At 42.6% G+C, this 23,184-nt stretch overlaps 1 protein-coding gene across 6 annotated transcripts; it reads left to right on the top strand.

Annotated features, from left to right (window-relative positions):
• The first annotated feature begins 373 nt into the window (after positions 1-373).
• Positions 374-22,801, top strand: EIF1AX (eukaryotic translation initiation factor 1A X-linked). 6 transcript variants are annotated; one of them, XR_011385630.1, is made up of 9 exons: positions 374-685; positions 4,844-4,927; positions 8,306-8,409; positions 9,545-9,595; positions 12,573-12,654; positions 16,514-16,605; positions 19,166-19,441; positions 20,998-21,064; positions 22,066-22,801. XR_011385630.1 is itself a non-coding variant. In XM_070067186.1 (7 exons), the coding sequence occupies exons 1-7, from the start codon at positions 670-672 to the stop codon at positions 19,169-19,171; spliced, it is 435 nt and encodes a 144-aa protein (XP_069923287.1). In that variant the 5' UTR covers positions 374-669; the 3' UTR covers positions 19,172-22,801. The 6 variants fall into 6 exon arrangements, 2 of the variants coding, with proteins under 2 accessions (XP_069923287.1, XP_069923288.1); XR_011385631.1 differs by lacking the exon at positions 20,998-21,064; XR_011385629.1 differs by having other exon boundaries at positions 20,998-22,801.
• Positions 22,802-23,184: the final 383 nt, after the last annotated feature.

The following is a 23,184-nucleotide window of genomic DNA, read 5'->3' as shown; positions in this document are numbered from 1 at the left end:
TAATGGGTGACAGGAAAGGCCTTGCCCTTGCTGTCAAATTCCCAGATTGGGAGCTACGTTAAAACTCAACTAACTTTGAGGTTAATGAATCAGCAACTTGTCAGCCCCGGAGTCGCGTTTTATTACAAAGCGGCAGGAGGCCGGCGGTAGCCAGCAGAGGGCGCCCGCTCAAATCGCCCTTTACTATGACGCAGCTCCCGCCCACTTCCTCCGCGACTGCTCCTCCTTTGGGCTCCCGGCCCCGCCCCCCCACGTTCTCTCCCGCCCTCTGCGAACCCTCCCAGAACGCGTCTACTCGGCCTTAACAATAAAGGTCAGTCGGCCACGCCTGCGCCATAGAGCCAGGAGGCGGGCTCCGCCGGCGGCGGGAGGCGGGGAAAAGCTACGCAAGCAGCGGTCTCCGCCGGCGGCGGGAGGGCGGGGAAAAGCTACGCAAGCAGCGGCGACGCCATTTGCTGCTGCCGAGCGTGGGCGCCGGTGGATCTGGGAAGAACTCGGCCGCGAGACACCCGCGCACGCGACACGCTCCCCAGCGCTTGCTTCCTTCCGCGCGCTCCCTCTCGCTGGCCCTCGCGCCCCCCGGAGAAGACCCCGCCGCCGCCGCCGCCGCCGCCGCACTACAGCCATCCGGAAAGAAAGTAGAAACGCCGCGAGGCCACCGTCACCGCCATGCCAAAGAATAAAGGTAATGCCGCCCGGACCCCGGACCGCGGCTGCGCTCGGCCGAGCCTCCCCCGGCCTGCCCTCGGCCTCCGGGTGGCCCAAGCCGCAGTGACCTTCCCTCTCGCCTTCCGTGCCCGAGGCTGGGTGCCCCGCACGCTGCTCTCCGCTCGGGAGAGGAGCAGGAAAGTTACTCGTATTTCCCAGTTTGCTCACAGTGGGGTGGAGCCGACGCCATTTTTGTAGGGCCTCCTGAGGGAGAACGTGGGGTTTTGCTTCTGATTCGCGCCAGCCTGACCGCGGCGTGATGGGGACCAGGGGCGGGATGTTCCCGAGGCGGCCTGGGCTTTCCCGATCCGCCCCTGTGTCCTTACGGGGCTTGAGAGTCCAGCCCCGGGAGCAGTTCTGAACTTTAAAAGGGGGTTGCTTGCTCTGGCGACCATCCCATGTTCCTCCATCGGCTTCGCTGTAGGCACTTGTTCCGTATTGTTCAGGCTGCTCCCTGCCCCTTGTCAGCAGTGGGCGAAACCTCGATGCGTTTTTGAAAAGCTTCGTCTTTGGAGATTTACTCTCCTCCATCCCTTCCCAGTGTTTAACTTTATTTTTCCCCCCAGAAGACTTGCTCCATATTTAAGGCAAGTTTTCCACTTTTGCTTTCGATCACGTGTATATCGTGGGAACAAAGACCTTTAAGTTCCCTGCACTCTGAAGCGAAACGTTCACGAATGGTCAGACTGCAGGACGTTTGTGTTTTCCAAAGTGGAAGGGCCACTCTTTACAAGCAGAGCGCTCCTAAAAGAAATGCTTTCCGTAGTTGTAGTGGTTGTCATTTTATGCTACTTACAGTTTCTTGAAGACAAGTGTGCTCGTCGAAGTGGGAAAACCATTGTGTTTCCCATGGGAGAGGGGCATAGTGCACAGTCACAGGACGGCATCTTTGATTATTCATCCTTAGGACCTTCTTCCCCTGCCCCAGGCCTCCTTGGTTCTGTCCTACTTGACATTTCCTTTAAGCAGCTGTCGCTACCCACTGTCCCTGAGGGTACTTGAAGATCTGTGCACGTGTGGTTCCCACAGGACATTGCCACCTTGCTGCCGTCACAAATCTGACTTGCAGATTTTTTTGTGACAGGGACTTCTAATATTTCTAGGAAAGATGAGATGATAAACAGTATTTTTAAAGCCTTATAATTTTCTTTTAATCCATGCAATCCTGATTTCTTCTAACATCAGTAGGTATCTTATCCTCGCTTTCTTTCTGGTGATGAGTTTTCCAGTATAAGTTCTAAAGAGCAGGAATAGTATTTGTCTTAATCACATTGAGTTGCTAGGACTTGACACCTGGGAGATGCTCAATAAATATTTGTTGCACCGAGTCACCCCTCTTTTGACTCCACCCTTAGGTAATTAATAGGTTCCCCTTTGGTTCCAAGGGAACAGGACTTTTTTTTTTTTTTTTAAGATGTTATTTATTTATTAGAGAGGTAGAGTTACAGATAGAGACAGAGAGAGAGGTCTTCCATCCACTGGTTCACTCCCCAATTAGCCACAACGGCTGGAGCTGTGCCAATCTGAAGCCAGGAGCCAGGAGCTTCTTTCAGGTCTCCCACGCGGGTGCAGGGGCCCAAAGATTTGGGCCATCTTCTGCTTTGCCAGTCCATAGCAGAGAGCTGGGTCATACGAGGAGCAACCAGGACTAGAACTGGTGCCCATGTGGGATGCCAGCCTTGCAGATGGCTGCTGAGCCAGCTATGCCATAGTGCCGGCCCCCACTACATATAATTTTAAAATCACCAATCCTTTGGGCTGCTCATAGGTGGTTCATTTGAAGAATTGTTAAATTCGGATATATAATCAATAAACAGCAGTTATGAATAATCCTGCCCCTATTTGGAGCATCTACTCTATAGTCTGAAGATCTGATAAAAATAATGGCTTGAAATACATTTCTCTCTCCAAGAATGCCTTAGATAGTGGACTCTTAATTTTCTTGGTCAGAAGCATAGAGCAATGTGACACTTGCCCAGGAGAGAGTAGGTGCACTTGATTCAAGGTGTTGTCTGTGTAGTAACCAGTTAATTTTTATTTTATATTTGAAAGGAAGAGGGAGAGAGATCTTCCATCTGCTGGGTCTCTTCCCTAATGCCTGCAACAGCAAAGGCTACGCCTGACTGAAACAAGAACCCGAGTACTGGGGCTCCCATCTGCTGCCTCCCAGGGTGCACATTAGCAGAAAGGTGGATTGGAAGTGCTTAGCTGGGACTCCATCTAGGCACTCCCTGATGGGATGCAGGCCACCCCACTGCTACACCAAGTTCCTGCCCAACTTTTTATTTTATTTTATTTTATTTTTTTTTTTTGAGTAGTATCTGGATTGGTTTTTTTAAAACTAATTGATTTAAAGAGACAGAGCTCCCATCTGCTAGTTCACTCTCCAAATACCCACAGAGCCTGGGGGCCGGGAACTCAGTGCAAGTTTTTGACAAGGGTGGCAGAAACCCAATCACGTAAGTCATCACTGCTGCCTCACAGGATCTCCATTAGCAGGAAGCTGGAATTACGAGCCAGAGCCCAGAACCTAACCCCTGGACTCCCATGTAGCACATGCATATCAACCCCTGGGCCAGACACCCACTTCCAGTTCCATATTCTTGATTCTTTCTAGTTGTGAATTTCTTCTGTTTCCAAGCTCTTGACATGAGTCCCTTGGTATCACTCCCACTTAGAGGCTTTCTCCCACGTTTTGGAAATGGCTACCAATGTGGCTTAGGTTCTGGAATGGGAACAAAATACCCTCATGGTGGGAGCTAAAAGCAGAAAGGGGTTAGGAGTGAATCTGGCCATCCCTGCTCATCGACAAGTCTTAGATGAGTTACTTAACTTCGGAGCTTCAGTGAACTCAGTTGGTAAGGCAGGAATAAGTGATATTCCCTGATTTGCCGACTGAGTAAACACAGGTTGTAATTGCATAGTATTTAAGGGTGTTGTCAGTGTGGTCATGTAACACAAACAGATATTAAGGACTAAATTTGTCTTAAAAAGAAGTTTTTTGTTTTTATTTAAAAGGCAGGGAAACAAGCAGACAGATCTTCCTTCTGCTGGTTCACTTCCCAAATGCCCAGAATGCTTGGTTTGGTTCTTGGGCCAAAACCAGCAACCTGGGACTCAGTCTGGTCTCCCACATGGATCAGAGGGACCCTACACTTGAACCATCACCTGCTAACACCCTGTGTGCACATTAGCAAGAAGCTAGAATCTGAAGTGGAGCTGGGACTCAAATGGAACCCCTGTGATATGGGATATGAGTGTCCCAAGTGCTAAACACTCATGCATAAATTGTTTTGAGTAGGGATTTCAATATTTATAGTACCCTGCTACTGAAAGTTTGGAAAACCAGAATTCTTTGTCTAGACACTCCTTCACTTTATTTTGGAAGCATCAGGTTCTTTGTATAGGACCTGGCTTCAGAAGACACCTAAGGGGTGGAGGTGGAGGGAGTGAAAGGTGGAGGTGGAATGGGGCAGCAGGTTAAGCTGTAGCCTGCAGTGCCAGTGTCCAATATGGGCACCATTTTGAGTCCCAGCTGCTCCACTTCCCATCCAGCTCCTTGCCAGTACACCTGGGAAAGCAGCAGAAGATGGCTCAAGTATTTGGGCCCCTGCACCCATGTGGGAGACCTGAGTGAAGCTCTTGGATTGTGGCTTCTGCCTGACCCAGCCCTAGCCCTTGTGGCCATTTGGGGAGTGAACCAGTGCATGAAATGTTTCTTTCTCCACCTCCTCCCCTATCTGTAACTTGGCCTTTCAAATAAATAAAATCTTAAAAAGGCATAGTAAGACTTCAACTTAGAAGAGTATGTATGGAGTTGTACTTTTTTTTTTTTTTTTTTTTTTGGAAAGGAGGGTGCTAAAGTGGAATATTTTTCTATATAACTTTATGTAATACTTGCTGTTGTATTTTATGTCAGAAACATCCCAAAAGGAAATTCCAAGGAGGGTAGAAGGATGATAATACATTAATGTTTAATATGGTTGGTGAATGTAATCTTAATATGATTAAATAACCAAATTAGGTAAAAACCAAATTAGTTGAACTTTTGTTTTTGTAATCCTTAATTTAGTTTCTTTTCATACTGTTTTGCAGACAATTAATGTCTTCCTCTTTAATTTTTTTAAACCATTAGGTAAAGGAGGTAAAAACAGGCGCAGAGGTAAGAACGAGAACGAATCTGAAAAAAGAGAGCTGGTATTCAAAGAGGACGGACAAGGTAAGCTTTTTCACAAGTTAAGACTCTTAGATTGATTTATTGGAGAGGCAAAGTTGCAGAGAAAGACCAAAATCTTACATCTGCTAGTTCACCCCCAAAATGCCCTCAACAGCCAGGACTTGGCCAGGCCAAAGCCAGGAACTGGGAACTCCATCTAGGTCTCCTTCGTGGGTGGCAGGGACCCAAGAACGTGAGCCACCTTCTGGAATTTTTTAAAGATTTCTATATTTGAAAGAGAGTGTTTCCTTCTGCTCATTTACTCCTGAAGTGACTGCAGCAGCTGGGGCTGGGCAGGAACAAAGCCAGGAGCCAGGAATTCCATCTAGGTCTCCACATCATGATGGGGGCTCAGTGTTTGGGCCATCTTCTGCTGCTTTCCCAGGTGCATTTGCAGGGAACTAGGTTGGAAATGGAGCAGCTGGGACTTGAACTATATCGCTCATATGGGATGGCAATATTGCAGGTGTTACCTTAACCTGCTACACCACTCTATCAGCCCTGTTAAGACTTTTTTTAGAAATATCTTTTTTAAGTATGGAATTTCAATCTGTAAATAATCCTAGTAGTAAATCTCATGTCCCTTTTGCTCTTCTCTATTTCTTGGTCATTTCCTGATCTTTTCAGTCTGTACTGAGGATTGGTGGTATTTCTGGAAACATGCAAGTTTCCTTCCTTCCTTCCTTCTTTTTTTTTTTTTTTTTTTTTTTTTTTGACAGGCAAAGAGGAGAGAGAGAGAGACAGAGAGAAAGGTCTTCCTTTTCCATTGGTTCACCCCCCAATGGCCACTGCGGGTGGCGCACTGCAGCTGGCGCACTGCACTGATCTGAAGCCAGGAGCCAGGTGCTTCTCCTGGTCTCCCATGCGGGTGCAGGGCCCAAGCACTTGGGCCATCCTCCACTGCACTCCTGGGCCACAGCAGAGAGCTGGACTGGAAGAGGAGCAACTGGGACAGCATCCAGCACCCTGACTGGGACTAGAACCCGGTGTGCCGGCGCCTTAGGCAGAGGATTAGCCTAGTGAGCCGCAGCGCCAGCCAAGTTTCCTTGTTTTCTATAGGCACTTGAATTATAACTAAGAATTAATTGTATAGTTCAGAGGGAATTAAGCCTGCAAAGCTGTACTTCACAATTCTGTTATTTGGAATAATGATGGGATTTTTTGTTGGTAAGTGGTGCTACACAGTGTGTTCATTAGACCATGGGTTTTTGAAGGATGACTTCGAGGTTGTTGAAAACCTCCCCCTTCTCCAGTGCCAGTATGTGGTTCTGTTTAGTTGAAGACCTGCTACTTCTTTCATCATAGGTCTCCTCAGAGCACATGACTTCAATGTATTGTGTACCATACTTAGGCAATTTAAAGCTACATCTATGGTATAGCCCATAGCCCTGTTTCTCCTGATGTCCCAATAATTTTCAGCACTTTAACAAAGAACTGTATTACCTTGTTACTGATTTTGTATTTTTCATTTTTTTGAGGGGGGGATTGGAGTGGAGGTAGAGAGAGCTCCCGTCCACTGGTTCATATCCAAATGACTAACTGCTGGGGTTGGAGATGGGAGCTGGGAACCCAAATACTTGAGGAGCCATCACCAGTGCCTCCCAGCGTCTGCATTTTGCAGGAAGCCATGTCGAGACAGAAACTGGAGGCCAGTGTTAAATCCAGCTACCCCGATACGGGGACATAGATGTCAGCCGTCAGGAAACATGCCCACTCCCTTTACAGAATTTTTGGTGAATTTATTCATGCTGTACAGATAAACCACTAAAAATGAAACAAATTTTCAGGCTAAAAGACCTTTGATTAGCCTTAGTCATTCTTGCCTCTATTAGCATTTGTCTTTAGTGGGACAGCTAATAATTGTTGATATTTTTTCCCCACTTTGCAAGAGTTTCCCCTCTGAGTTCACCAAACTTTTTTTTTTTTTTAAAGATTTATTTATTTATTTGAAAGGCAGAGTTAACAGAGGCAGACGGAGAGAGGTCTTCCATCCGCTGGTGCACTCCCCAGTTGGCCGCGATGGCCGGAGCTGGGCCAATCTGGAGCCAGGAGCTTCTTCTGGGTCTCCCATGTGGGTGCAAGGGCCCAAGGACGTGGGCCTTCTGCTTTCTCAGGCCATAGCAGAGAGCCAGATCGGAAGTGGAGCAGCTGGGACTTGAACCGATGCCCATATGGGATGCCAGCACTGTAGGCCGTGGCTTTACCTGCCATGCCACAGCACTGGCCCCTCTCACCAACCATGTTAAGGCACTTGAGAGGGTACTAGGCTCAGTGTATTCTGAGTCATTTACTTCCAAATGTCAACCCTTTGGATTCCTGGGTACCCTTTTAGCAAGATTTTGGTTGTTAAAAGTTTACACCCCTTTCTTTTGCCAAATGTATTGAAATTTTGTAAGATTTCTTCTAAAGGTTCTGAGAAAAAGGCCAGTCACAGTTGGGCAGAGTTCTTAAATTTTTGTTTATTTTCTTTCTTTCTTTTTTTTTTTTTTTTTTTTGACAGGCAGAGTTAGAGACAGAGAGAGAGGTCTTCCTTCTGTTGGTTCACCCCCCAAATGGCTGCTATGGCCGGCGCAGTGCGCTGATCCGAAGCCAGGAGCAGGGCCCAGGCACTTGGGCCATCCTCCACTGCCTTCCCGGGCCACAGCAGAGAACTGGACTGGAAGAGGGGCAACTGGGACAGAATTCGGCGCCCCAACTGGGACTAGAACCCGGGGTGCCGGCACTGCAGGCGGAGGATTAGCCAAGTGAGCCACGGCGCCCGCCCAAATTTTTGGGAGACAGAGGCAGAGATTTTCTGTCCACTGGTTGACTCTCAAATGCCCAAAACAGCCAGAGTTGGGCCAGGCTGAAGCCAAAAGTGCAGAACTCTGTCGATCTCCCGCCTGGGTAGCAGGGACCCAAGTACTTGCGCCATCACCTGCTGCCTCCCTTAGCAGGAAGTTGGAATCAGAAACAGCCAGGATCGAACCTAGGGGATGTGGGTATTCAAGCAGTCTCAGCTGCTGCACCAAACACCCGTCCCGTACCTGGCCAGGGATTTGAATGTGACAGACTGATGAGGTATAGTGTACATTTTTTGGACTAGCCGCCTTGACTTGGGTAGAGAATACAGTCATGAAGACAACTACCAGTCTACTCATTAAAAATAAGTAGATAATTCAAACATGTGAAATACTACTGGAGTCTTGGTTTTAATTCTGACATTAACTAACTTGGTGTTTATAACTCTGTTGTATTTATTTATGCTTTTACTACTATATATATTTATTCCCATTCAGTATACCTATGTGTTCTTACTTGTCAGTTTTGTTTGGGTTATTTAGTTGCTTTTATCAGAAGTGAACAGTATCCCATACTCTTTTATTCCTGCCCTCTGTCCAGAGTATGCTCAAGTAATCAAAATGTTGGGAAATGGACGATTAGAAGCAATGTGTTTTGATGGTGTAAAGAGGTTGTGTCACATCAGAGGGAAATTGAGAAAAAAGGTATGTGTGGAGATTTGCTTTATTCTAGTATAAAATTGGTTATGGTGAAAATGCTTTATAGGTTTTATGGGACAAGGGCCTCATTTTTGTAAGTTCCTGGAGGATTTACCTATGTTTGACTTACCTATAATGTTAAACAGCAAGGTCTTTAGTGTTAATTCTGTTGTTTAGAAAATCATTTGCGTTATCTGTGTTGTATCCCTGCCTAAAAGGTTTAACCTGAATCTGAATCATGGAGAAGGAATAAATCCAAAATAATGAGACATTCTATAAAACAAATAGCCCAGCTTTTAATAAAATGTCATGAAAAAACATCTGGAGAGCTATTCCATCCTCAAGGAGACTTAAAATTTGATGGTTTACAGTATGTGACCATTGTTTCAGTTCTGGTGTGGAGACTGGGGAGATAGCAGGAAAGGATATTAAGAAAATATGACTATGAATTATGTTAAGTAAATGTTGAATTAATGTTAAATTTCCTGAATGTGATCATGAATGGGTTGCCTGGTAAAGTAATGATTAGTTCACTGTCACAGTAGGTGTTATTTATTTATCAGGTTGTTTGAAAGTCCCAACACACACACACACACACACACATTAATTTAGTATGTGAATCCTTCTGTTTCCAATCTAAAGAGATTTTGGAAGCTGTAGGGGTTGGGAGTATGAAGAAAGGGAAGATAAAAACACATAATGTTTTGTTTTCATGAAATAGATAATAACCACTTCACAAATAATTTAATTTATAAACCAGTCATTGTTCTGAAATTTCTTGATTCTTTGTTTTTATTTATTTATTTTAAAAAGATTTATTTATTTATTTGAAAGTCAGCTACACAGAAATTTTCCATTCACTGATTCTCTCCCTAAATGGCCTCAAAGGCTGGGCTGGACCAGGCAGAAGCCAGGAGCTTCATCCACGTCTACTGGTTCAGGGTCCCAAGGACTTGGGACATTTTCCCCTACTTTTCTAAATAGATTAACGTAGAACTGGGTTGGAAGTAGAGCAGACAAGACTTGAACTGTTGCCCAGATGGGATGCTGGCATTGCAGGTGGTGGTTTAACCTGCTTTGCCGCAACACCAGCTCCAATGTTTGTTTTTAAGTATAACATACAGTGGCTTTTCTTTTATAGGTTTGGATAAATACCTCAGACATTATATTGGTTGGTCTTCGAGACTATCAGGTAAATACTATATTTAAATTTTTCATTGTTTACTAGAGCCGTTTCTTAAGAGCTAGTTTGGTTATCTTTAATCAAAATTTGGGAACCATTACTTGAGGCAATACAGATGAGTGTTTAAAGCTCTCATTCTACCTAGTCTTACAGCTTGGTATTGGAGAAAATAAGACAAGGGCACAAGTAATTATATCATGTACATTCTGGCGTAAGTATGTGCTATGAGTTTAGATGAGCACTTAGGGAAAAAAGGGTTGTTGCCCTTCGTGGTTTCTACCCTGACTCATTGAGAGTCTGAACTCGATTTGATTTCCACCTGCTAAAATTCATCCCCATGTAATTATCTCTTTTTAGAGTCTTGATTCTACTTTGATTTTTAAATATATATTCCAGAATAAAGAATGAAAAGCTTCACTTTAAATCACTGATTCTCAACTATGGGTTATTTTGCCCTCCAGAGGACATTAGCAGTGTCTAGAGACATTTCTGATTATCAGAACTGAGGGAGGGGTGAAGCATTGCCAGCATATGTAGTGGATGGAGACCAGGGATGAAGCTGAGTATCTTACAATGCATAGTATCACATCCTGCAACAAAGAATTTTCTGACCTTCAAAATAATCAGTGGTCCCAACATTGAGAAGGCCTGCTTCAAATTCATAGCATTTTAATGTTCATTTTCTTCTTTTGATTGCAACAATGTAAGAACGGTTGTTTGACAGTAAGGGCGGCAGTGTTGTGAAAGGAGTAACATTCCAACTGTACAGTACAGCCAGCACTAAGTCTTTTGATTTGTAATCTCCCATGATTGGTCTTCTGTGTCTTTGCCATTTAAAGGGTAGTCTGGTGATAAGTAACATCACTGTGTCCTGGGAGCTTGTTAGAAATGCAGGGTTGTGGTGTGTGTGTGTTTTTTTTTTTTTTTTTAAACAGGCAGAGTGGACAGTGGGAGAGAGAGAGAGAAAGGTTTTCCTTTGCCATTGGTTCACCCTCCAATTGCCACTGTGGCCAGTGCACCGCACTGATCCGAAGCCAGGAGCCAGGTGCTTCTCCTGGTCTCCCATGGGGTGCAGGGCCCAAGCACTTGGGCCATCCTCCACTGCACTCCCTGGCCACAGCAGAGAGCTGGCCTGGAAGAGGGGCAACTGGAATAGAATCTGATGCCCCGACCGGGACTAGAACCCGGTGTGCCGGCGCCGCAGGTGGAAGATTAGCCTATTGAGCTGCATCACCGGCCTCTTTTTTTGTTTTGTTTTGTTTTTTTAAGATGTATTTATTTCTTTGAAAGGCAGAGTTACACAGAGAGAGGTCTTCCATCTGCTGGTTTACTCCCCAATTGGCTTCAATGGCTGGAGCTGCACCAATCTGGAGCCAGGAGCTTCCTCCAGGTCTCCCACACGGGTACAGGGGCCCAAGGACTTTGGCCATCTTCTACTGCTTTCCCAGGCCACAGCAGAGAGCTAGATGGGAAGTGGAGCAGCCAGGTCTCAAACCGGTGCCCATATGGGATGCTGGCGCTGCAGTTGGTGGCTTTACCTGCTACGCCACAGCTCCAGCCCCAGAAATGCAGATTATTGAACCCCACCCCTGGCCTCCTTATTTAGAACATGCATTTAACAAGATGTTCATGGAATTCTATATACTTTACAAGTTTAAGAAGTACTGATCTGAATTCCACTGCCTTTGAAAAAAAAATTTTTTTTTCAGATTTTATTTTATTTTTGAGGTAGAATTAAAGACAGACAGAGAAAGAGGTCTTCCCATCCACTAGTTCACCCCGCAAATGGCCACAAAGGCCAGAGCTGTGCTGATCTGAAGCCAGGAGCCAGGAGCTTCTTCCAGGTCTCCCACATGGGTGCAGGGGCCCAAGCACTTGGGCCATCTTATGCTTTCCCAGGCTTATAGCAGAGAGCTGGATCAGAAGTGGAGCAGCCGGGACTCAAACCAACACCCATATGGGATGCCAGAGCTGCAGGTGGCGGTTTAGCCTACTATGCCACAGCGCTGGCCCCACTGCCTTCGAATTTAAAGTAATCTTTTTTTTTTCTGCTAACTTAGATTCTTTTCTTTTTTCTCCTCTTTCTTCTCTTCTCTTCAGGCAGAGTTAGACAGTGAGGGAGAGAGAAAAAGTTCTTCCTTTCCTTCCATTGGCTCACCCCCCAAATGGCCGCTATGGCCGGCGCACTGCACCTATCCAAAGCCAGGTGCCAGGTGCTTCTCCTGGTCTCCCATTCGGGTGCAGGGCCCAAGCACTTGGGCCATTCTCCACTGCACTCCCAGGCCACAGCAGAGAGCTGGCCTGGAAGAGGGGTAACCAGGACAGAATCCGGCACCCCGACCGGGACTAGAACCCGGGTGCCGGCGCCACAGGCGAAGGATTAGCCTAGTGAGCCGCGGCACTGGCCAACTTAGATTCTTTTCTTTTCAAGTGAAGGAAGTGTGGGTATTCTAAGGCATTATTTTTGAGTGGAATATTTGTGTCAAGAAGCCCGAAGAAGTTTTTAAAGCACAGATTCTTGTCTTTACTTCACATGTACTAATGTGTCTTCAGGAGATATAAAAGCTCCACAGGAAATTCTGATTGACATACCCTAAGCAGCACAGAGACATGGAAAAGTGTATTTCCTTAGAGCATTATAGTAGTCTCAGGTTTTTTTAATTGCAGTGCTTGATCACCCTGCAAATTACAGTCCCAGGAAACTTTGATGTTTCAAAAGACTTATAATCAAAGGATAATAGTTAATAATCAAAACGATCGAGTGTGCATAGTTCTTATTAAAGTGAGATCTGTAAATATCTTTCCTCAGCTTATTGTTCCATCTTTCAATCATGTATAGTAACCTTCTTTCTTGGTTAAATCCAAGGATGTTTTTCAGAGGTTATGAAGAAACTTTAAAATATGGAAAAGGCTTTGTCAATCTGAAAATAATTTTATATAGCATTTTATCATGATCAGTTTTACTTGTTACTTGTCTCTCTTTAAGGATAACAAAGCTGACGTAATTTTAAAATACAATGCGGATGAAGCTAGAAGTCTGAAGGCGTATGGCGAGCTTCCAGAGCATGGTAATGTCTGAGTTATACTAACATGTTGTGGTTAGGTGAAAAAATATTGGTAGAATGTTGTGGATTTTGCGTGTCTATTTTTGTACTAAACATGATCAGTTTCAAGACTGCCTATTACACCATCTTCCTAAAACCAATAGGTACAGTTGAATAGTGTCTTAGAACCTACTATATCATTTCTAGTATAGTGTTAGGCTACCACAGTAGTTCTCCAATTTTCTGGTCTCAAAAGCCCTTTATGGCAAGGATCAGCAAACTAAGCTTTTTTCTTACAGTACCTCACTGCTAGAATTCTGTTCATAATAAATGTACTTCTGGTGAGGAGTTATACTTTATAAGCCTTGGACTTTGGTGTGGTGCCAAAGAAATAATTTTTTGTGGTACTTATTTTAAAATTCCTCAAGAGATTGTCAGTGTTCATCTGTGTTAAAAATGAAGGAAAACAGTTATGTATTGTTGATTTTTATAGTTTTCAAACCATCATATCCTTGTATCAGTATCCCATAGGGTTTTTGTTTGTTTGTTTTTGTTTTTTGACAGGCATAGTGGACAGTGAGAGAGAGAGAGAGACAGAGAGAAGGGTCTTCCTTTGCCGTTGGTTCACCCTCCAATGGCCGCCACGGCCGGTGCACCGCGCTGATCCGATGGCAGGAGCCAGGTGCTTCTCCTGGTCTCCCATGGGGTGCAGGGCCCAAGCACTTGGGCCATCCTCCACTGCACTCCCTGGCCACAGCAGAGAGCTGGCCTGGAAGAGGGGCAACCGGGACAGAATCCGGTGCCCTGACCGGGACTAGAACCTGGGTGCCGGCGCTGCAAGGCGGACGATCAGCCTAGAGAGCCGCGGTGCCGGCCCCCATAGGGTTTTGTTTTTTTAAATTTTACTTATTTATTTTCATTTTATATGAAAGGCAAAGGAAGAGACAGACTGAGACACATTCCTTCCCCTGGTTTACTCCCTGAATGCCTGCATCAGCCAGGGCTAGATCCAATTGAAACCAGGAGCCCAGAACTCAAGGTCTCCTATATGGGTGGCAGGAACACAGATATTTTAGCTGTCACCTTCTGTCTCCTAGGGTGTGCGCTAGAAAGAAGCTAGAATCAGGAACATAGCCAGCACTTAGACCCAGGGATTCAGGAGTGTCAGCCAGTAGATAAACTGTAGTGCCAAATACCCATACTCCATAGGGTTTTTTCTTTGTTTGTTTTAAAGATTTATTTTTTTATTTGAAAGTCAGAGTTAGACATAGAGAGAAGGAGAGGCAGAGAGAGAGAGAGATCTTCCATCCACTGGTTCACTCCCCAGATGGCCGCAAAGGCCGGAGCTGAGTCAATCCGAAGCCAGGAGCCTCTTCTGGATCTCCCACATGACTTCAGGGGCCCAAGGACTTGAGCTGTCTTCTATTGCTTTCCCAGGCTTTACCCGCCATGCCACAGTGCCCCCCTCATAGGGTTTTCTTCTGTTTTCTCCCTCCAAATACTAATGTAGTATTTTTTTTTTTAATTAAAAAAAAAAAAGATTTATTTAGAAGGCAGAGTGACAGAGAAAGAAATCTTCCATCTGCAGATTCACTCCTGAAATGGCTGCCGACAGCCCTGGCTGGGCTGGGCCGAAGCTGGGAGTACAGAACTCCATCTGGGTTTCCCACATTGATGTCAGGGGCCCAGGTATTTGGACTATCATCTGCTGCTTTCCCAGACACATTAGCAGGGACCTGGATCAGAAGTGGAGTACAGGGGCCGGTGCTGTGGTAAAACTGCCGCCTGCGGTGCTGGCATCCCATATGGGCGCCTGTTTGAGTCCCGCCTGCTCCACTTCCGAATCCAGCTCTCTGCTATGGCCTGGGAAAGCAATAGAAGATGACCCAGGTCTTTGGGCCCCTTTTCCTGCGTGGGAAGTTCCTAGCTTTGGATTGGCGCAGCTCCAGCCGTTGTGGCCAAGTGGGGAAAACAAGTGAAGTACAGTGCTGCAGGCAGAGACTTTACCTGCTACACCATAGTGCTGCCCCTAGAATTTGTAATTTCTGTGTCCCATTATTAGCAGATAGAAAAAAGTCTGTGATATAAGATAGGAATTTGCAAACTTGGACCAGGCAGTGATTACTTCAGTCTTCACAGGCCATGTGGTGTGTGTTGCAACTACCCCGTTCTGTCATTGTAGTGCAAAAGCATGGCTACTTTGGATAAAACTTTTTTTTTTTTTAAGATTTTTATTTATTTGAGAGGTAGAGTTACAGACAAAGACATTGGTTCACTTCCCAAATGGCCGCAATGGCTGGAACTGCACCGATCCGAAGCCAGGAGCTTCTTCCAGGTCTCCACATGGGTGACAGGGGCCCAAACACTTGGGCCATCCTCTTCTGCATTACCAGACTATCAGCAGGGAGCTAGATCAGACGTAGAGCAGCCAGGACACAAATCTGCTCCCATATAGAATGCTGCCATTACAGATGGCTGCTTTACCTACTTCACCACAATGCCGGCCCCAGTAATACATTTTTAATACAGAAAACATAAAACAAAAATGCTTCTGATAACCTCATTAAAGGGGAAATGTACTTTATACTATATTGTGAGCCTGAATTTTTCACTTGGCAAATATTTTTGACTCCACTCTGTATGCTTTAAAAAAAAAAATTTTGTTCGAATGACCATAAGAGAGGGGGAGAGCCAGAGAAAGAAATCTTCTATACACTTCTTCACTCCCCAGTTGCCCGCTGCAGTCAAGGGTGGGCCAGGCAAAGCCAGAAACACAGAACTCCATTCATGTCTCTGTATGGATGACAAGGACTCAAGTACTTGCTGGTCATCTGTTACCTTCCCAATTGCACTAGCAGGATGCTAGATGGGAAGCAGAGTAGCCAGGGCTCAAACCAGCACGCTGATAGGGAGACAATACAGGTATCCCAGGTAGTAGCTTAACTCACTGTGCCATAAAGCCTGCCCCTTCTTGTATATATTGAAAAGCACGGTTTTACCTAACTATGAAATTATTTTCTTGGCATATCTTCTAGAAAATGCTAGTTAGTATATTGGCAATAGGACTAGCATGTCCTTACTCATTTTCATTGCTTATGGATATAGATGTCTTGTTTAAATCTTTGTGATTGATGAGTCTGATTAATGAATTAGCTATTCTCTTGAGAAAATGTTAGCATGTGCTCAAACTTTGAAGCCCACCTGGAAGTTGTAAAAGCTTCAGAATTAGTGTAATTGGAAGCTACCAAAAATGTCTTTGTGAACAAAAGAAAATTATAGCACAAGTGCTGTCCATTTGACATAGCAGTGACCTTCCGGGAAATTTTGTTGTATAGTGTATTGCTATGTATAGTAGGGTTGATGAGTAGATGTTGGAAGGCTTTCTTCCTTTACTTTTTTTTTTTTTTTTTTTTTTTTTTTTTTTTTTTTTTAAGATTTATTTGAAAGAGTGACAGAGATTTTCCATATACTGGTTTACTCCCCAGATGGCCACTATGGTGAGCTCTGGGTGAGGCTGAAGCCAGGAACCAGGAACTTCATCCAGGTCTCCCATGTGGGTGGCAAGGACTCAAACACTTGGGCATTCTTCGGCCATTTTTCCCAGGCCTTTAGCAGGGAAATGGATTGGAAGTGGAGCAGCCAGGAAACGATCTGGTACCCATATGGGATGCCAGCATTGCAGGCAGCGGCTTTACCTGCTGCACCACAGCACCGGCCCCAGGAAGGCTTTCCTTATAACGAAACTGTGAACTGTTACAAGTTTGGCTGATGAGAGCATCCTTTTAGGATTATGACATTGAGTATCAGACCCACTTCTTAAAGTGGGCAGATGCTCGTTTTAATAACATCTTAATTATATGAGTGCATGTGTTTGTATCTTTAGCGAAAATCAATGAAACTGATACATTTGGCCCTGGAGATGATGATGAAATCCAGTTTGATGACATTGGAGATGATGATGAAGACATTGATGATGTAAGTAGATATACCTCACGTTTTCTGCTTTCTGTTCGTGGAAATCCAGAGAGAAACCTGCTCTTTCCCTAAATTCCTTTAATTCTAAGAATTAAAGACTTCCTGCTATATTTTGAGTCTTATCAAAGAATTGAAATATTCCAAAGTATTTAGAGGCCAGCTGATCAGTCTGTTACTTTTAGAATTCTTAAAATCCTATTCAGTGTTTCTCATGAAAAATCTTAGTTATTGCTTTGGCAGTATGAATGTCAAGCCCTTTATTCATAACTTGTTTAATTAAAAATATCTGAAGAGATAGCTGTTAAATTTAGTAGGCACTTGAGAAATACAAGATCTTATCAAAGGGGCATTCCTTCACAATTGAATTGTTAGTATATTGAAAGAAAAATCTTGTTTCAACTTGATATGAAGCATTGAATTAGAACATACACTGAAATCCTTGTTAAAATGGTGGCCTGTTGCCAGTTAGTGTATCTGATGAGTATGCACTGTTGGCAACCTCTTGATTTCTGGTTAGTGTGTTTACTTTGAGGAAAGTATTTTTCCTAACAGTAAAGCAATAGTGCCCATAGGAGTGAATGTCTCACTGTACTTCTGCTTCACAGAAGTTTATATTTGAATGAAATTGTAACTTGGTCATCTGGTGGTATAAAATATTTGATTATTACGATGATATCATAAGTTACTCTTAGATCTGTATTGGGTCCTTGGTTTCAACCCTCTACGTAAAATGTAGTTCACAAGCCACCTCCTTATATATTCCAATAATGTTTCATTTGCCTCAAAGTTGAAGTTTTACAGTACCTAAAGAAGTTGTTCCTGACCAACATTGTACAATAAAATTACCAGATTTCAAAAAATGCACACCTGGTCTTGGGGGAATAGGATGTAGTCACCACATGTGAGAGCTACCGAAATTCTGCAATTGACATTTTGCTGTGTAGTCTGCAAGGGAGAGTGATTCTAGAATCCTCTGTTGATACCAGAATCCAAGAATGTCCAAGTGCCATAAATAAAATTGCATCTGTGAATTGCTTATAATGCATAACACATTGTAAATAGTTGTTATACTGTATAATTCCCAGTTGGTTGAGTCTGCAGATGTGGAACTCAGGAACATGGCAGGGTGTGGGGAGGCTGATTTATTTATTTGAAAGCAGTGCCCACAACAGCCAGGGCTGGGCCAGACTAAAGCCTAGAGCCAGGAATTCCACCTGAGTTTCCCATGTGGATGGCAGGAACGTGTACACTTGGACCATTACCCACTGCCTCTCAAGTGCTTCATCAGGAAGCTGGATTGAAAGTACAGAGTAGCCAGGACTTGAACCTGGCACTCAGATATGGTATGCAGGCATCCCAAGTAGCATCTTAACTGACTGTACCACAGTGATCCCCACTCCCCATCCTGTTTTGTATTTTGATGCATCTCTAAACCATTTAGAATAATCATAAATACACCCCAGTGTGCATATGCATTTTAAAGTTTTAAACACTACAAGGCTGGCATTGTAACACAACGAGTTAAGCTGCAGTTTGTGCTGGCATCCCATGTTGGATCCCTGGTTCCAGTCCCAGCTGCTGCACTTCCAATCCAGCTCCCTGCTAACGCTCTTGGAAAAGCAGAATGTGACTCATACCTGAGCCCCTGCCACCCACATGGAAAACCTGGGTTTCAGGCTCCTGGTTTTGGCCTGGACCAGCCTAGGCCATTATGGCCATCTGGGGAGTTCTCTTATGACCTGAGAACCTAAGCTATTTCTCCAGATGGTTTATAGGCATCCTAGTCATCGCTGTAACCAGATTGACCTAGGAAGAATTAGATCACATTTGTCCTGTTCTTTTTTTAAGATTTATTTATTTATTTGAAAGATAGACTGACAGAGACAGGCAGAGAAAGAGGTCTTCCATCCCCCGGTTTCCTCTCAAATGGCCACAAAGGCCGGAGCTATGCCAGTCCGAAGCCAGAAGCTTCTTCCGGGTCTCCCACATGGGTGCAGCGGTCCAAAGACTTGAGCCATCTTCCACTGCCATACCAGGCCATAGCAGAGAGCTGGATTGGAGGTATAGCACCCGGGACTCATATCCATATGGGATGCCGGCACTGCAGGCAGCAGCTTTACCCACCACGCCACAGCGCTGGCCCCTCTTTTCCTTTTTTTAAAGATTTATTTATTTATTTATTTATTCAAAAGTTAGAATTACATAGAGAGTGAAGGTCAATCTTCCATCTGTTGGTTCACTCTGCGGATGCCTGGCAGTGGCCAAGGCAGAGCCAGGCTGAAGCCAGGAGCTTCATTGAGTCTCCCACGTGGATGGCAGGAGCCCAAGCACTTAGGCAATCTACTGCTGCTTTTCTCAGGCCATTAGCAGGGAGGCGGATCAGAAATAACATGAGCAAGGAGATGATACAGATTATTGATGGCAGGCTGGGACTTAGACAAACCTGGCGCATGGACTTGTTTCCCAGATAGCCTACGATGGTGAAAGTCTTCCTCATAGGTAGTAGCGTTGGAATGTGAGGATTTTTCTTCCTTTACTATGATGTTCCTTTCTCTTTCAGATCTAAGTGGAACTCAGCATTTTACATTCCAGTTTTTCCGAAGATTGTCCTGCAGTTTGGATTTTGGCCGTGACCCTTAAAGAAGATTGAAATTTCATTAGCATGATTGCAGTTTGTTAAGGCAGACTGATTTATTTCTTTGAAAACTGATAATGTTGAATGATCTTAAGTGAGATGTTAAGGCTACCTTGTTCTTTTGATGTAATGGAGCTTATGGGTAGAAGACCACATCTATTTAAAAATACATTACTGCCTATCCTGCTTTGACCACTTCCAGTAAGTAAATAGATGTTTTGAATAAGCCATTTGTCTTGTACTCATTATGGATTCTGAATAAGCCCTAGTTTTGACTAGTCTGTACAGTGTGTTCCTGTATACTCTAGTTACGTAGGTGTTTCCTAAAATGTAAGGAAGACAGAAATCTGCATTTGAAGTAAAAAATGATAAGTCTGGTTTTCATATTTAAGTAGTATATGGCTATTTTTATACTAATTTTGGTATCATACACATTCTTTTCATGATCTTATTTTGCCATAAATATATCTATAAAAAGCATTTCTAAAATGTAGTTTTTAAGAAACTGGGTTTTAATAACAATTTTGAATTTGTAAGGTTGGTAGTTACAGAAATTGATCACTAGGTGGCACACAGTTATCATTGGAAATATTGATATAATTGTTGACTTTTTTTTTTAACTTACTATGGATAGGAAATTTCCCAACCAAAAAATTGATTATGTGCATGTATGTAAAATATTTTTACAGAACAAAAAATTATGTTAAAAGTGTTATTTTTCAGACGTCATATACATGTAAGCTACAATTTTGAGTGCTTTATAAACAGTTAAAGTATATATAAATGAGATTTTAATTTTGTGACAACGTGTACAAATTAAACCTTTTTCAACCTATCCCTAAGCTAAGGAAAGAGAAGGAAATAATAAAAAAATGGTCTCCAGTTTCCGAATGGAAGAGAAATACAATAAAATATTATGCTGCAGACTACATTATGCCCTTACTTTGTGCTAAGGATACATTTTACTTGGACAGATTTTTGTTTTTCCCTTGTATTGGGAATTTCTGTTTACGCTTCCTTATTCAGTTTTTAGATATCAACTCAAAAAATGAAGTTAAGGTTGGACTAATTATTCAGCCACACTGAAATCATGTGCAACTTGAAAAAAAGACCTACATTGTATAGATTGTGGAATTTTTCTTCTTGATTTCCAAAGAACTTTTTAGTAATGAAATATAATACACAAGGCAGTAAACACATACATGGCTTCAAAATACCTTCACATGCCTTCAAAAAAATAAGCAAATCTTCTTGAATCATACTCTTGTTCTGATTTCTTAAATGTGCAGACTCTGGATTCAAAATCTGAGGTACTGTAAAGCATTAAGTTAAAGAATGGCAATTTGAATAGAATGTATAGTTGTAACACCTGTTTGCTTTTCTTTGGAATGTCTGAACACTTACCTAGGTGGAATGGATCTGAGGCCAACGGCTGGTTTTTAATATTCATGGAAAACCAGCCTTGAAAGATTTATTTAGCGATTGTCTTCACCCGCAACCTAAAGCCAAGATATTTAGGCTCCTGTACATAAAAGTATTTTGAAAATTTTATGGTATCTATAGATCCTTCCAAGTTATTTTATCAAGAGTATTTGATCTCTGCATATGTGATACAGTTCCTATTCAGGATAATATAAGTCGGACATTAGTTTCTCTACTTCAGTCCTGTAATAGATATGGTTTATCTGGAGAGTTTTTAAAATTATGACTATGACCCCAATTCATGTATTTGCTGGTGATATATTTTTCTTGTCTAGGTAGTAACCACCCAGTCTAGTGCTGTTGCATCCTGGAAAATCTCAAATCATGATTAAAATAGTTGAGGTAAAGTTGTAGCTCATGCAACACTACTTGGGGGAATTATTTTACTAACATATATTTGATGTGGAAATTTTATAGTTCTATTGATTAGATTGTACTTCAAGTAAGGAATGGAAGTGGTCCTCAAGAATTTGTTTTTACTTTTTTTTAGCTATATTCTTTGGCTCCTATAATATACTATAATGCTAAGAAAGAGAATAAAATATTTGAGAAATCTTAAGAATGATGGTTTTACTCCTAAGAGGGTATAACAGTTACTACTCATGAATTTGAGAAGGTTGGATTTTTTGTGCATTGTTCCCACTTCCAGTTACAATATAAATATGTTTTACTAAAGTGACTAAATAACCAAACCAAGCATTTGTGTGTAAAAAGACTTGCCAAGATTTGATTGTTTAACTTTGATTTGTTTGTTGAATCTTTCTTGAACATCCATCTTCTAAAGAGGCTTCTTATCGTTAAAAAGTATCCTCAAGAGTCTGTAAACTATGCATGGTGGAATTGCTTCTCTTTTAGTGAGGAATGGCCATTGGTTTACTCATCACATCTCTGGAATCATGACTAAATAGTTGCTTATAAAACTCTTTGTGACTTGTACTTTAGCTTAATCTCATCTGTCTTACATAAACATTAAGTTATGATGTTGACATCTTTAATATAAGTATAAGCTGCTGTCAGTATTGACTTCAGAATAATTCTGAGTAGTCAAATAGATAAAAGCATGTTTTGAATAAAATACCTAGCTAGATTTCTACTGTGTACAGATTTAACATCCAGTATTGACTGGCTTGACAGTTAAAAGTATCAGAAATGAAAGGTTCTTTGTGTTACCTGACTGTCATAATTAAAAGGATTTGTGTTGGTATGATGTTTATTGTTATCCTGCTTAGTAAGGATAAGTTTCACTTAGACTTTTGGGATGCACATGAACTTTTGCTCACTACTTTGTTTTTGGTTTACTTTCAACCACCATCCTTTTATCCTTGCTTTTTTTTTCTTCCTAGTCAAAAAAGAACAAAATCTGAATCAAGTCTTACTGCAAGTGTGAAAAGATACTAGGCTCTCAGGTATCAAATGAGTACCACAATTTGGAGAGTGTATTGGACTTGTCTTCCCAGCTGCCAGGTATTTCTGAGGCAGTGTGCTGGAAAGAAGAACGTGGGTCCTGGGCTCAGATAGCCTGTACCCCAAACCCTGTAAGATGGAGATAAGAACACTACTGCCTCACAGAATTATGGGGGAGGATTCATGATTTATAGATTTTTTTTGGATGTGTAACACCTACAGCAGTGTCTGCCTCTTCACTTGATATCCACGATTGTGTGTGATAGAAGATGCATGTCTTCTATATTCTCTTTGCCATTTGTTTATTTGCAGTCTGATTCCTGTGAAAGAAGGAACATGTGGAATATAGTACATTCATGTCAACACGATCTTTAATTGCTACCAGCCTCATTTAATTAAACATGAGACTAACAGATGGAAGTTCCTGAGTTGCTTGAAGATATTTTCCAGAATTTCAGCTGCTCTATAGTACATTAAAGTTTATTAATATTAATAGCTCTGATAACATTTTCAAGTCTTTAATGAATCCCTTTATGTCCTTTTACTATATAGATTAATGACAGCTCATTAGTGCTGACTGATTTGCAAGTTTCCTTTCCCATCATTTGGAAATGATGTAAAGAAATCACATGCAAACTAGTGCAATTAGAAAATAAAATATGAAACGACTTTCAACAGTGTATACAATTTGATTCTTTACAAGCTGTTTATAACATTTTAAATTCTTACATTTTGTTCCTGGTGTTTTGTTTTTGAAAATCTGAGATTTTAAAGGCTGAATATAGTTTTTATTTTTGTCTCCTTTTGCTTGTTTGATCTGAATGAATCCATTTAGTCATATTCCAAATACAGGATTATATTTTCTTGGTGAGTAAACTTGCTACAGACCTCTGCTGTGGTAGATCAGTTCGTCAGAATAACCTGAAATTGCCAAAATCTCATTCAAACAGACTTTTTTATACTCTGGATACCTATAGAGGAAGTAGATTTTTTTAAAAAAAGATTGATTTATTTGAAAGAGCTACAGAGAGAAGGGTCTTCCATCCAGTGGTTTACTC

This window comes from Oryctolagus cuniculus, chromosome X (assembly GCF_964237555.1).
Source record: "Oryctolagus cuniculus chromosome X, mOryCun1.1, whole genome shotgun sequence".
Classification (NCBI taxonomy): Eukaryota; Metazoa; Chordata; class Mammalia; order Lagomorpha; family Leporidae; genus Oryctolagus; species Oryctolagus cuniculus.
Note: the sequence above shows the minus strand (reverse complement) of the source record. Positions and strands in the feature narration are given on the sequence as shown.